The 13,833-nt window shown below is 45.1% G+C and overlaps 1 protein-coding gene across 4 annotated transcripts in view; it reads right to left on the bottom strand.

Annotated features, from left to right (window-relative positions):
- Positions 1–13,833, bottom strand: part of DGKA (diacylglycerol kinase alpha) — a 542,794-nt gene that overhangs the window by 110,012 nt on the left and 418,949 nt on the right. For all 4 annotated transcript variants that reach the window (XM_069653799.1, XM_069653797.1, XM_069653800.1 and 1 more), the window contains 2 exons: positions 4,577–4,650; positions 2,880–2,954 (listed from right to left, as the gene is read on the bottom strand). In XM_069653799.1, coding sequence (XP_069509900.1) covers positions 2,880–2,954; positions 4,577–4,650 — 149 coding nt within the window. The remainder of the gene's footprint in view (positions 1–2,879; positions 2,955–4,576; positions 4,651–13,833) is intronic.

Raw genomic sequence — 13,833 nt, forward strand, 5'->3', positions numbered from 1 at the left:
TTTGAGATATCGTGAGCTAAATGGTGCATTTTTCAGCCTCTAACGAAAGCTCTATACAAAAACTAATTTTTCAGCAATGTTGTTCAGCATGAAAATGTTGCTGAATTTGGCATGAGTGTTCAGATTTGGTAAGATCACTGGCCTTCCAAATGAGTTGCACTTTGCATGGATGGTAAGAAAATGTATGGAGAAAAGCAAAGTCAAGTTTGATGTATAACGTTAGGAAAGAATTCTCTTTAGGAACATTTTCCTCCATATTCTATGGTTACCAAATCTTTTGCTTTTGTTTTTGAAGCTGTCCTGACTTTTTATAGGGAATGGAAGCCTTCAGCTTCACTCCTCTTGCGTTTTGCTCATTTTGTCATAGGGAAACCTAATCACTCCTTCAGACTATCAGTACTGGGAAACTATGTTTCCCTTTTGTCTTTTTACCTTTTTGGTAACTTTTTGAGAGTGCACAGAGCATCTTACAATGCAGTGCAACTGGGATACTTTAGTATCACCCTAGTCTTTTACACTTGGGATTTTTGGTTATTTTTATATGTGCCTAAAGACAAGCTGATACATTATTACAATGTTTGCACATTTTTGGTGTGCACATTCACGTTTACCGTGTATGGCTACTAAACGTGGCTAGTGCCCTCAAATGGCCATACAACGGCATTTGTTGCTTGTCCTTTGGCGATATTGTTGTTTGACCCTCTTCCTGCCTTCTCAGGTCAGGATATTCCTTCTATGATCATGCATTCCTTCGTGGGCTAATGCTGACCTGGTGTGTGTGGACCCAGGAAGTGGGTGGGACTGTCTGGTCCCACGCTACATCCATGGTGCCAGAGAGTCTGGGTGCTTGGCATGCGTGAAACCCACAGTGGTCCCTGATTGGACCACTGTTGGCTGTTTGAATGGCTCAGATCCTTACCATTGGTGGGGTTGGTTTCCAGCCAGGATTTAGGATAAGAAGAGGACTTCTGCAGCCATTCCTGTAGATCAGCATTGGAGCCAAGAATCCTGCATAGAAGAACAGCCAACTAAAGAACCTAAAAAGACTACTGAAGAGGCCAAGCATCCCTTCTTGCGTCTGGCCTGGTGAAATCCTGTTGGAGTACCTGATCTGTGAAGGCTCTGAGTGGTGCTTGGGACAAACCAGTCTCAATACATTCTCGAGGGTCCAGCCGTCCTAAGCCTTCGGGAGTGTCCCTGGACCACCCTGTGGACAGACCAGCTCTCCAGTGGGCTACCTCTGTAGAATCGTCACACTTATGCGGTCGTCGCCGGTACTTTGGTGGTCGCCAGCTCCTGCCAAACGTCGTCTTTCTGCCAAGGTTCCGCTTCCCAGCATCAAGGGATCCTGCTCTGGCACGTCTTCTTCAACCACAAATAGAAAGACGCCTGTTGTCAACTGTGTGTGGTAGCCATCGCTGGAACGCACCTTCCCCAATCTGGTGAAGTGTCCTGAAGAGGTCTGCATCAGTACCTTCTACATTTCTTCTTTGTAAATGGCTGCGCTCTGCTCCTGGAACTGACCGGAAAAATCCTTTCACCCGCAGCTCCTTAAGCCCTTACTACTGGATCCAACGGCGGGAAAACCTACCTTCAATGATCCCCAGTCAACCTGCCTAGTCACTTGGAAGAATCAGAGTCAAGGGGGTATGTAATTGCAACGCATTCACCTCCCGCTGGACTCCTTAGATTAAACTTTTGTTATCCCATTCCATCGCTTTTGATCGGCAAATCTAAAAGTTGGTATCTGAAAGATAGAAATAATATTTTACATACCTTACGTAACTTGTTGATTATCTTCTGGAACATTTTTTCCACCACAAGAACTCTTCCTATACCTGTCCCCTCTCCGAAGAAGAAGGTTTGTGACACGGCCCATACATCATAGGGATTGGATTTATTAAGTTAGGGCATCATTCTCGTGAACTGGTTCATTCTACTGCATCATTACTTACCTTCTTTTAGTTGTGTAAGTTATTGCATGCATTCCTAAAAACCTAAAGGTGACCATATATATATATATATATATACACATATATATATTTATATATATATATATATATATATATATATATATATATATATATATATATATATATATATATATATATATATATATATATATATATGTTTGATAATTGAGTATTGTGTGATATTACTGCCTGCTTGTTTCATTTGCTAGTGTGTGTTTTGGGCCTATAGGAAATCGAGTATGTTTGTACTTACCTGTCTAAATTCAGTTATTGAGTGGTTCACTGTGTGGACTCATTGTGGGCCCCTAACCCCACTCACACTCTTTTGAGACTAAGCCTTGACCACCCTCCACTTGCTTGGGTTTGGCTAACCTATCAGAGTTGTTCCCCTGTTCACTATAACTAGGGTGGCCTCCTAAAATCCTCCCACCTGGCCAGAGTCTGGAAATCCATCTTAACATATGATAGTATATAAAATGTGATTGATTAATAAATATGAAGTAAAATATGTTTCTGATGTGGATGCATCTATTCAGCCTCCCATGGCCTCTTGATGCCATGATCCATACACGGCTCACTAATGTATGAATAGTGCCCTTGTACCAGGATGCCCTTCCATTAATGAACTCCTTTTCTACAACTGTTTTGTTCAATGGGTCACTGTAGCCCTCTACTCAACTGCATGTTTGACTAACCTGTATATTGCCCATTGGGTCCCCACTGCAGTATTTTGTTCACACTGTGGCAAAAACACAAAGATAACTTAATATCCACTTTGATAATCATCAGTAGGCTGGCTGTCACGTGGTAGTGGAGCAGGCAAGGGAGGAATAAAATAAGCTAGATATTTGCATTGTCTCAGAGGTGTTTGAATTCCCATAGTTTCTCTGCATTCGCTCTCCTTACCCCGAGGCTGGACCACCTTTCTGAAGGTCATGCACCTGTCTCGGATTGAGCAGGTACTGAAACTTACGGAGGACCCTAGGGAGAGAAAATGGAAAAGATGAGGTTCTAGATCAGCGGGAGGAACGCCTCTTCATGCCACCGAGGCATGGCCTGTGTGAGGAGACAAGACCTGTTGGAGGGCGAGGCTTTCAAAGGGAGGCTGCATTACGTTCAGGGGCAGTGGATCTGAGTGCACTGAGTGCTGGTGACATGGTGTGCACCTATGCAGATGTTGGTGTTAACACCACCGCACACAAATCTACACTGAACAGAAGCACAGAAAATAGTCTCCAGTTGCATACTACACACACCTGTATGCATCAATGAACCTCTGTAGTGAGTACATATGCAGATCCCTGCCTCGCCTGCACACTAGACAACACACACAGGGTGCCTGGAGATGAAGTAATGTTATAGTGGTAGGATTCCTCTGTGACTAAACTAGTGCTATCCCTGAATGGAAGCACACAACCATCCATGGCAGGGGATTTCTATCCTCAGGCCAACAGTGATGTTCCGCCTATCTAAATGAAAAGGAGAAGAAAAACTACTCCTCCACTAAACTGCAGACCGGTCCGAACAATCATCGTTGGAACATTTCAATGGGGATTTCTATTTTATCCTTTACTAGCCCACACTGTAGTGTGCTCAAAGGATGTGCGGGCTAGGTGCATCTACAACAACTCTATAAAAACTACACAGTGTACCACAACATGCACAAATAACAGAGAGCCTTTCTATTGGCATCCTGGTTAGATCCACTGTAGAAAGGGTCGACCGGTTTCGATGACATCTGACTTAATCTGTCTTCTTCTTCAGGACCAAGAGAATCTTTTTATGATTTTGAAATGGGGCCCAATTGCTCATCTTGTTTCTGGCGTGAGGCCCATCCAGTTGCCTTTTAACAGTCATCCACTCAGTTCCGTTTTATGAGGCTATGCAGTATGACCGGGGCGGGAATTATCTTCCTTGCTGTTCACCCTGTGAGAGCCGGCTCCATGAGGCTTCTGACGGCAAAACAGGAGGACCACTGAAAAAAGGGTAACCTGGTTCTGTCTCTCGCGCCAGAAAAATAGGGTTTGCTGTCGTAGAGGACCGTAGAGTAGTCACCCAAGTATAAAATGACTTAATCTCCAGTCACCCTGTGTGTGTTGTCTATGATATAGTTTGGTGCGGGAGAAGCAAATTGCAGTTGCACAATTATTTTCCTTGTGTGCTTTTTTTGGTCCCTTGTACACTATACACACTTATGTACACCTTTATACCTGTCTGCTGAACAGACTTGCAGATATCTGCATCAACCTGTAAACTGTACACACCTACATGCATGGATATGCCACTACACTGAACGTACATGCAGACACTACATCCACAGGCTCTGAACTACAGGCTAGCACTGTAAAACAAGGGCAGTGTACTCATGATGCTACTGTAGTGCCCTCCAGCTCTCCTGCAATGGAAAGATTGTCAGGTCTGCCGCTACTGCACCACCAGTACCTTAATTCGTACAGCCCCGGTGACCTATTGGAATCTACCAATGCAGCCCTTGACTACTGCATGTAAGCGTTACACAAACATGGCAGAGGGAAGCTCAAGTTGGGGTTTAAAAGAAAGAGGTCCATGCACAGGATGGCGACTGAGGCCAATACAACTCTTACCTCTCGCCTTGCTTGCCTCCACTCTTCAGATTAACGAATACTAGCAGGGGGTGCGTGTTGGGGATCGGTTGGATCTGGGAAGAGTTCGGGAAAAGAGATACAAGTGAGAAATGCTGACCATGTGATCATTCCAGCAGCCCTCCAATAGAAGCTGGCATCACCTATCTCCCTAGCGATGGAGAACAAGTGCAGAGCCTTAGAGATCAGAACTGCTGAAGAGCCTGATCTACAGCACACAGAGCAGGCCTCCACTTAGCTCTTGAGCCATCACTGTGGGCAGCCTCCCACAAGCTTCTCTCCCTTCCTAGGTGCCCATGATATGACAGGACTATCATCTCAATGCACATACTGACATTTGTTTATTTTGTTCATTTCATGAATTTATTGCGCACAGGCATAACTTCGAGAAGCAGCAGAGCGCTCTACAACAACAGGTTTATAAGAATGCTGGTAAGGGCTGTGTTATATACAATTAAACCGTTGGTGGCAAGTTGGGCTCGGCAGGCAGGTGGGATTGGAGTTGTCCACAATACATGAAGAAGGCGCTCCTTAGAGAGGAGGGTCTCAAGCTTCTTTCTGAATTGTAGGAGGGTGAGTGTGATTCTAATATTGATGGGCATGAGGTCCAACAGCGAGAACACCTGCTGCTTTACCCCTTCATATGAACACTTCCATATGAAGGGGTAAAGCAATACCCACCCTTGCACGTCTTTTTTTAAGAATACATGCAAAAAATGTAAACAGTCTCAGAATTCCTGTTTCAAAACTATATAATGGGCCTCATTATGAGTTTGGTGATATCTCGGTGGTAACTCCGCCGAGATACCAAACACATTTACTGGTACTGCCACTTGGTCTGGAGGAATTACCACCGGACTACAAGTGTTGGTATGGCGGAGTTAATCCCCCTTTATGGAGTACACAGAACTCCACGGGGATTATGGGGATTTCATCTGACTTACCGACAGCAGTAAGTCTGCAGAAATGGCTGTTTTCTGGTGGGAAGGTGGCAGAATTACCTCCAGCATTTTGCTGGAGGTTTTTCTCTTACCTTCCCTACAAACCAATAATTCAGCGGTATGGTAATCTGGCTGTAATGCATTGGTAACTCCATTAACACCATTTTTGGCCACACCGCTGAACTCATAATGAGGCCCATTGTCTTCTTTTCCTCGGCCAGGGGAAGGCCGCCGCTACCTGATCCTGACCCTCTGGGTTCTATTATGTGAGAGGCTCACATGGGGGAGACTCATGCCACTGGGAATTGGTGACCTCTTCCACTCATGATTCACCTGTTCTCCATGAAGCATTGATGGTCTATTGTAAAATTGAGCAAATTGATATGATTGTTATGCAATCCATTATGGGCTTCAAGAACCATAAAGCCTGTGGTACTGGGACAAGGAAGAAGGACAAGGAGTTAATGAGGATCAAAAGTCCTGTTGAACAGAATGTGCAGTTTAGTCATTATCAAGCAAGGCACTTGAACGGAACATTTAAATCCCAAAATGTGTTGCAGCTGAGGGGAGACGTGGAAGTTTTAGCAGAGGCAGAAGGAATCCGAAGTCCTGAGATTGCCGGAGAAGCAGAAGGAAGAACACCAGCTGAAGCCAACGCTGGAAGAGAAGGTGGTCTGCATTGCAGAGTACACATAGCAGGAAGAGGCACTGTGGACGGTGGTAGAAAGAGAACTCTAGCCATTTGTGAGATGTGGTCCCAACCTGACGTGAGCTGCTTCAGAGTGCGGGGGGTGCAGAGGCCCTATGGAGCTGGCAGAGCTGCGGAGAAGAACTGAAGTGCAGTCTGCTAAAGTTACGTGGGAGCTGTCACTGAAGGGGGCAGAACGCAGAAGCAGCAGCAGCAGAAAGTGAAACAGAGATGCCAGAGAAGACCAGTGACTTGGCCTGAAGTTAAAGGTGACCTCACAGCACTCCAAGCAGGGCATTTGGCAGCATATAACAATGTTGAATAACGAACAATTAAAGCAAAGAATCAAAATGGGAGCAATTGCCTTTCTATGGGATACCAACCTGGGGAAACCTGTAACCCGCATTACGCACAGCCAAGTGGCTGTAAAGAAGTAGCAGAAAGGCAACAAGGGCACAATTCCACTTTTATGGGATACCAACTTGGGGAAATCTGTAACCCATATTGCCAACAGCAAACTATCAAAAAGCTGTAAAGAGGCAACTGGGATGCAATTCTCCTTTTTCAGGATACCAGTTTGGGGAAACAAGTAACCCATACCAGGAATCAAGAGACTAAAATGAGATATAGCCATTGTTCAGCCCTCCTCACATGGGATACTGGTGTGGAGACTCATGGAACAATTATTGCCACCAAGACCAATTGTAGTTGTGGGAGTGTTTCTTCCTGGCAGCAGAGTGAACCAGGAAAGGGATCATTAGTAGTTAGCCCTGGCAGGTGAGTATACCAGGAACGAAGATTATGTTTTGAAGAAGTGTTGTTGTGGCAAAAAGGTGTGGTGGATAGTACTTGTTAACTCTATTTTCATTTTAAAAAACTGTTGCATCTCCAAAGTAAGTTGCTGTGCTTCCCTGATGAAAATATTCCATTGAAAGAATAAGTGTGATATACAAATAATTGATTTGAATCCTGAGGAAAATGATTGGCTTGGTTTATGAACATGTGTTTTGTGCAAGAGACATTTTGCCTTACCAAGAAGGATAATATGAAGGATAACAAGTGTTTGATTTGTTAACAAGCGTTTGTGAAAGAGACATTCAATGTATCAAGTGGAAGGGTGCAGCAGAGCAAAAAGACATTTTGTATTGAACTGAACTGAACTTTGCTGAATCAGAATTTTATCAAGGATATTGCTGAATTGATCCAGGGGAAAGGAGTCCAACCCGGGTCAAAGGAGTACTTGCTAAAATCTATAAATTTGAACTTTCATCCTGTTTTGTGGAACTAAAGACAACCAAACATTCCTTGTTTGTTTTTGTTGTATGTATTAGTTTGAGGATCAGGGACTTTTCGGACACTCAGTCTTCTTTCTATAGTTTAGTTTGTTAGGTAGGGACATACTTATTAGGTTAGGGAAAGATAGGAGTTTATCTCACCCCTTTTATTTTTATTAAATGGCAAAATTAGAGAAAACAATACCTTTGTGTCCGTCTCGCATTTCTGACCCCTCACACTGCTCAATGGGAGAATCTGTGATCTCCTTGATAGTGATGCCCAAGACAGATGACGTCGCCCTCTACGGAGGCCCAAAGATATGTGCTAAAATACCAGCTTTCAGGCTTGATAAATGATCCGGATCAGTAGCCATCAAACATTTAATAATATTCAAAGACATCATTCATGTTTTTCTCACTTGATGCAAAGAAAGTATTTGATGGCATGGATTGCAATTGTATTGAATTTAGTCAGAGGAATTGCGAGTTCAGCCCGAAAAGAACCCTATTTATTTGGTAGCACCAATTTTTTGCCGAATGTCATTTTTAACAACTTTTGTTTTTGCCAATTTATTACCACTTTTTTTACTGGAAAACTATAGATGGCAATTTTGGGATATGGATACAGAAGGGGGTTGGTGGAGAAGCAGGGCCTCCCCCTGCTTTTGCGTTCAAAATAAGTGTTAGAAATCGGCAAATACAATTCAGTGAAACTCATTCTGCAAAAATAAAATGTGAGGAATCATCATAGTTACATTTATTTTATGAAACTACTCCATTCTCTCTGCTAAACTAAGGGTCAGTGGTTGCTCATTAGAAGCAACTAAGTTTCAAAGGAGCACCAAGTAGATTGGCCCATTTCCATCTCTGATCTTTGGTTTAGGGCCATGTAGCACTTTAGCCAATAGACAGGCAGTGTCCAGGATATGGGGTAGAGAGATTGAGGCCTCTCCCCCAAAGCCGGCTCTCTGCATACATTATATTCAGGATAATAGGCCGAGCCGCAACGCTACAGAAAGTGAAAAGGGTCTTCCACCGATTTGACAAAGTTTCTAGCATTAAGGGAAATTATCAAAAGTCTATGGACAGATACATATTTGCCCCACCGGAGCAAATCAGCAGGATAAGAAAGGCCCAGGAATTTCAAAGGATGAAGAAGAAACAGAAAATAACCCCAAATGGCTTCAAGAGAATCGGTTACACAAGCTCCTTGCCGAAAGAACGTCACACCGGGAGGAAACCTCAGGGGAACAGTGCTTACAGAACACAGACGGAGTAGCCCAAGTGGCCGCCCTTTAGATCTCAGAAATGTGCATATGTCTTTGGAAAGATACTAATTCTAATTCTTCTTTTGATGTGGTGCCATGAAGTCCCTCGGGAATAGGACGACCATGCAAAGTGAAATTCACAGCACAAACCACATGGCAATTGTGTGGTAAAAACTGGGAATTGTAAATATGTTAATAACCCTTTTAACACTGTGCAGCATTACAGTAATGCTCAGCCAATGCTAATTGTCATGTTTATCAAATGCCTTATTGCCATTGCTGTGTGAGCCCTATGTTCTAATGTGCATTGCCTCAACCTCGAAAGCTTTACCACCTAGCACCTAGCAGAGCTCGATTCCACCATTCTCGCTTCTGACGTGTTTCCCCTTTGGCATATAAAAGTATGTTTAGAGTGCTGCTTTCCTAGTCTTTAGCCGAGGGAAGTTGTAATATAGAAAGCGGGCTTGCATGCCCTGAGCCATGTTTGAACTGAAGAAATAGCTTGCACAGCAATATTTCAAATGCATCTCTGTGTGTCTCTCTGTCACGTGCACAAGCATTGCATCCTCATCCATCTTGACGGGACACTGGCAGGTATACCCATGATGGCGGCTGCTCCTCTCTCCGTTCCACCGGCACCTGGAAGCGCGCACTGCGTGACCTCATCTCAAGTGGTGGCATCATTGCGTTTCCTGTGCAGCCAGTCCAGCATCAGTTTCCATGGAGACGGTCATGCTGCCACGGCCTCACCAGTGCACGGCAGCACCAGCACATCTCCAGCGCAGCTGCTCTGTTATGCATTGCCATGGTTTCTACCATGCCTCCATAGCCTAGCTTTTTCTCAGCTACCAGTATAAAGGTGACCGCCGTCTTGTCAGCCACGTGCCTCAACGCTCCCCAGTTCTCCCATAGTTCTGGCCTTGTTATGTGCTTTCCTGACTGTCAGGTTGCCGTACCTGTTATTGCCTACACTTCTACTCATTCTGTTCCCCTTGGCTTCTTCCCTTGCCTTTTTGGGTATTTCCTACTCTTGGGGTCTCATTTGTTCTCTGGAGCCTTCTGTCCTTTAGGTCCTCTGTGGGTTCAACTTGACTCCCTGGACCTGATCTCTTGTTCCTTTCTGATCCTTTTGGATACCCTCTTCCACCATCCCAGTTCAGTGCTTGCACTGCCCTTTCACCATGCTAATACGGAGAAGTGAGTTTGTGGTGTGTTGGCGGATTGGTTCTGCTGTCTTGCGTGTCTTCATTAGAGGGGTTTGAGCTGGATTTTTTCTTTCAGATGTCTTGCTGTGTCTGAAACCTCCCCCTCCATCGAAGGGCATGCGTCGTCTTGGGTATAAAAACCTGGTGACTGGAGGAAAGGGGGTTGCTGCGTTGAGTCTCATTTGTCACTGGGTTTCTGTTTGTCCTCTGTATGCTGCTTTGCTGATTGTCATTAAAGTTAATTCACCAATCCACTGGAAGAGTCTGTCGTTATTTTTCCATGACACAATAATGGCATTGGCCATGTTCCAGCCAGGTGAAAAACCTCGGTGAGTAACAAAAAAGTTCTTTGACCTGTAAAAGGGTCTAGTCCTATCCAAGGGAAATGTTAGCACCCTGGGAAAATAGCACCAAGCTTCTTCTGCTGGAAATTTAAGTAGCTTTGGTTCAAAATGAAGCGGGACAGGACTTTATGAAATGAAGGACAAAGCTGTCCTTAGCTCAACTTTATTCGCATAGAAAACCACATAAGGCTCTACACTAGGGAATCCAGAACCAGGTTCAAACACTATTTAGGAGGAGGATAAAGGTGAAGTAGACCTCCAAAGTGACAGTCAATAGCCCTGGTGTGCAAAGAGAAGATATTCTCAACCCAGTTCAAACTCTCTGATTGTCATAAAGCACCAACGTATTGACTGAAAAGGATACGGTACTCAAAAGGATACAGATGGTAGGGTCTTCCGGATCAATGTTCACACGCTTTGATAGTTGTGAAGTCAAGTTTAGACCTTCCAAATGATACAACTCTCTGACTGATGAAACAGGCAGAGAGATGGATCACTGGAAAGGGCGTGGGTAAAGTATAGGAAGTCAGCCTAGAACAAAATAAAGTATCATAAGAAACTGCCCCAAATCGGCTCTCTATGATAGAACAGTATTTGGCATTAATTCACACACTGACCTTATGACTAGGGTAGAAGAATCCAGCAGAAGTCTCTTGAGGAAAATCCAGAAGTAGAACAAACGACAAGGAAGGGAAGATTAGTAAGGGAGACTTATCCCGAACGGAACGAGGCTCACGCTAGATACCGGGTTGATGCACCACAGGATAGCGTCCAAAGTACTGTTCACTATCACCTTCCAACAGTCCTTGAAAAGCTTCCTTCCCACGTAGAGAAAAGTATAGAAATGAATAAATCCACCTGTTAATTTCACAGGTGCAGGAGTTGGAAATAGCGCCCTTTTGTGGAAAAAACAAAGTACACGCGGTTCTGAACAGCCGCGAAGAACATAGTGTGCGCGTGTGGAATTACACGCGAATAGGATTCACGCAGTCTTGGAAGCAGGCTTGAAGACAACGGGCCTCATTACGACCCAGGCGGTAAGTTACCGCCTGGGCCGTGACTTTACCACCATGGCGTAAACTATGTTTACGCCATGGTGGTTGGCGGACTTACCGCCCCATTCCGACCTTGGCGGGGCGGTAAGTCCCCAATCCCCATTTACCCTTCCCCATTCCCATTTTTGCCCCATAGGGCATAATGGGAGTGGGGAAGGCGTTAATTACGCCACCGTAAATTACGGTGGCGTAATTAACTCCATGGTCCCTTAGCGCCATGGATTTTAACACCTGCTAAAAGCAGGTGTAAAATCCGCCATGGCGCTAAGGGACCTCGTACTCAGGCGGTAAGGGTCGGCGCTCTGTTTACGGCGCCGTAAACCCCTTACCGCCTGAGTTGTAATGAGGCCCAACGTGTGCGTATGAAATTACACGCGAACAGGATTCACGCAGCCCAGGCCAGCATCGCTTGAAGACAACGTGTGCGTGTGGAATTACACGCGAACAGGATTCACGCAGTTCAGGCCAGCCGCGCTTGAAGACAGCGTGCGCTTGTGGATTTGAACGCGAACAGGATTCACGCAGCCCAGGCCAGCAGCGCTTGAAGACAACGTGTGCGTGTGGAATTACACGCAAACAGGATTCACGCAGCCCAGGTCCGCCGCGCTTGAAGACAACGTGCGCTTGTGGATTTGCACGCTAACAGAATACACGCAGCCCAGGACAGCCGCGTTTGAAGACAACGTGCGCGTGTGGAATTACACGCGAACAAACAGCTCCAGGAATCAGCGTGTGGCGGAAAACACGCTATAGAAGGCCCAAGAAGCAGGTGAGGAAAACTGCAAGGACGCAGATCGGAGGTTTAGCTACACAACGCCAAATGATTCGATCAGAAGCAGCGAGTGAAGTTTCCACGCTACTTATATACGTAATGCCGTAGTTCACGTGACGAAGCAGAATTCACGTGAATTTAGCGACGTGAAAAGTGCAGACGTCGTTTTCCCGGCAATGCATCGAACAACCGCCATTTGGAATAGAACGGTCTAGCTGTTCTATGAGCGTAAGAGGTAGAACCACGTCCAGCATTAGAACCACGTCCAGCATGCATGACAGTGCCATCCCCCAAAGGGGCAACCTCTCCCCTTTTCGAGTGAAAACGCTTCAATAAAGCAGGAGCATGTATATTGGAAAGAGGTTCCCAGGACCTATCTTCGGGACCATAGCCCTTCCAATCCACCAGATAATACAGCCTACCAGAACGTAGCCTCATATCCAGTATGTCCTGTACCTCGTATTCATCTGAACCCCTCACAGAAATAGCAACAGGCCGTACAGGCAATCTGGTAGCTTCAGAACACAGCTTAATGAGTGACACGTGGAATACAGGATGCACTCGCCATCGTTGTGGTAAAGCCAGACAGACAGCAGCCGGATTAATTACTTGGAGTACTGCATACGGACCAATGTATTTAGGCAACAATTTCTTTTTGCCTGGTATCCTCAAGTTCTTAGTGGACAACCATACTTTCATACCAGCCTTGTAGACAGGTGCAGGTACTCTATGAGCATCGGCATAGAACTTGTCGCGTCTTTTAGCGTGCTCCAAATGCTGCTTCACTTTCCTCTGTAGATTCTTAAGATCACGAAAAGTATGGCCTGCGGCAGGAGTACCCAAAGACAAACTGGAATCCAAAGGTATTGATCGGGGGTGTTGTCCATAAAGAGCATAGAAAGGTGAAGTGCCTATGGCACTATGATAGGAGTTGTTGTAGGCGAATTCTGCTGCCGGCAGGACCTTGAGCCAATCTGATTGAAACTGCAGACACAAACACCGCAGATATTGTTCCATAGTGCTATTGACTCTTTCGGTCTGTCCATCAGTTTGAGGGTGATAAGCACTGGACATTCTGCCATCAATCAGCAATGCTGAAGTTAGTGCTCTCCAAAAGCATGACGCAAATTGTGAGCCCCTGTCCGTAATGATTACTGACGGTAGACCAAAGAAACAGAATATATGTCGAATGAATAGGTCAGCCAGAACAGCAGCTGTTGGTAAACCAATACAGGGAATATAAAGAGCCAATTTAGTGAAGTAATCCACTACAACCCATATGGTATCGTATTCCTGGTTTTGTGGGAGTTCTACCACAAAGTCCATAGATATCATGTCCCATGGTTTGTTAGGGACAGGTAGGGACTGGAGTAAGCCCACTGGTTTACCAGGAGTGTTTTTGCATTGGATGCATACAGAACATGTTGATACATGATTTATGACATCTTTTGTCATGGATGGCCACCAACACCATCTTTTAAGCAGCTCTAGTGTTTTCTTCTGTCCAGGATGGGCTGCGATCAAGGAATCATGATTCCACTTGAGGGCCTTATTCCGCGTCGAAAACGTTGGTAAGTAGAGCACTCCTTGTGTGAAAGGTAAACCGTTATGTACGTCCAGATTCATATCCTGGATAACTTGTGGATGATTTTTCACCCACTCCTGTACTTTGTTTTTTAAGGATGGTTGAAC

The sequence above is a fragment of the Ambystoma mexicanum genome, chromosome 3q, assembly GCF_040938575.1.
Source record: "Ambystoma mexicanum isolate Mex_15411 chromosome 3q, UKY_AmexF1_1, whole genome shotgun sequence".
Taxonomy (NCBI): Eukaryota; Metazoa; Chordata; class Amphibia; order Caudata; family Ambystomatidae; genus Ambystoma; species Ambystoma mexicanum.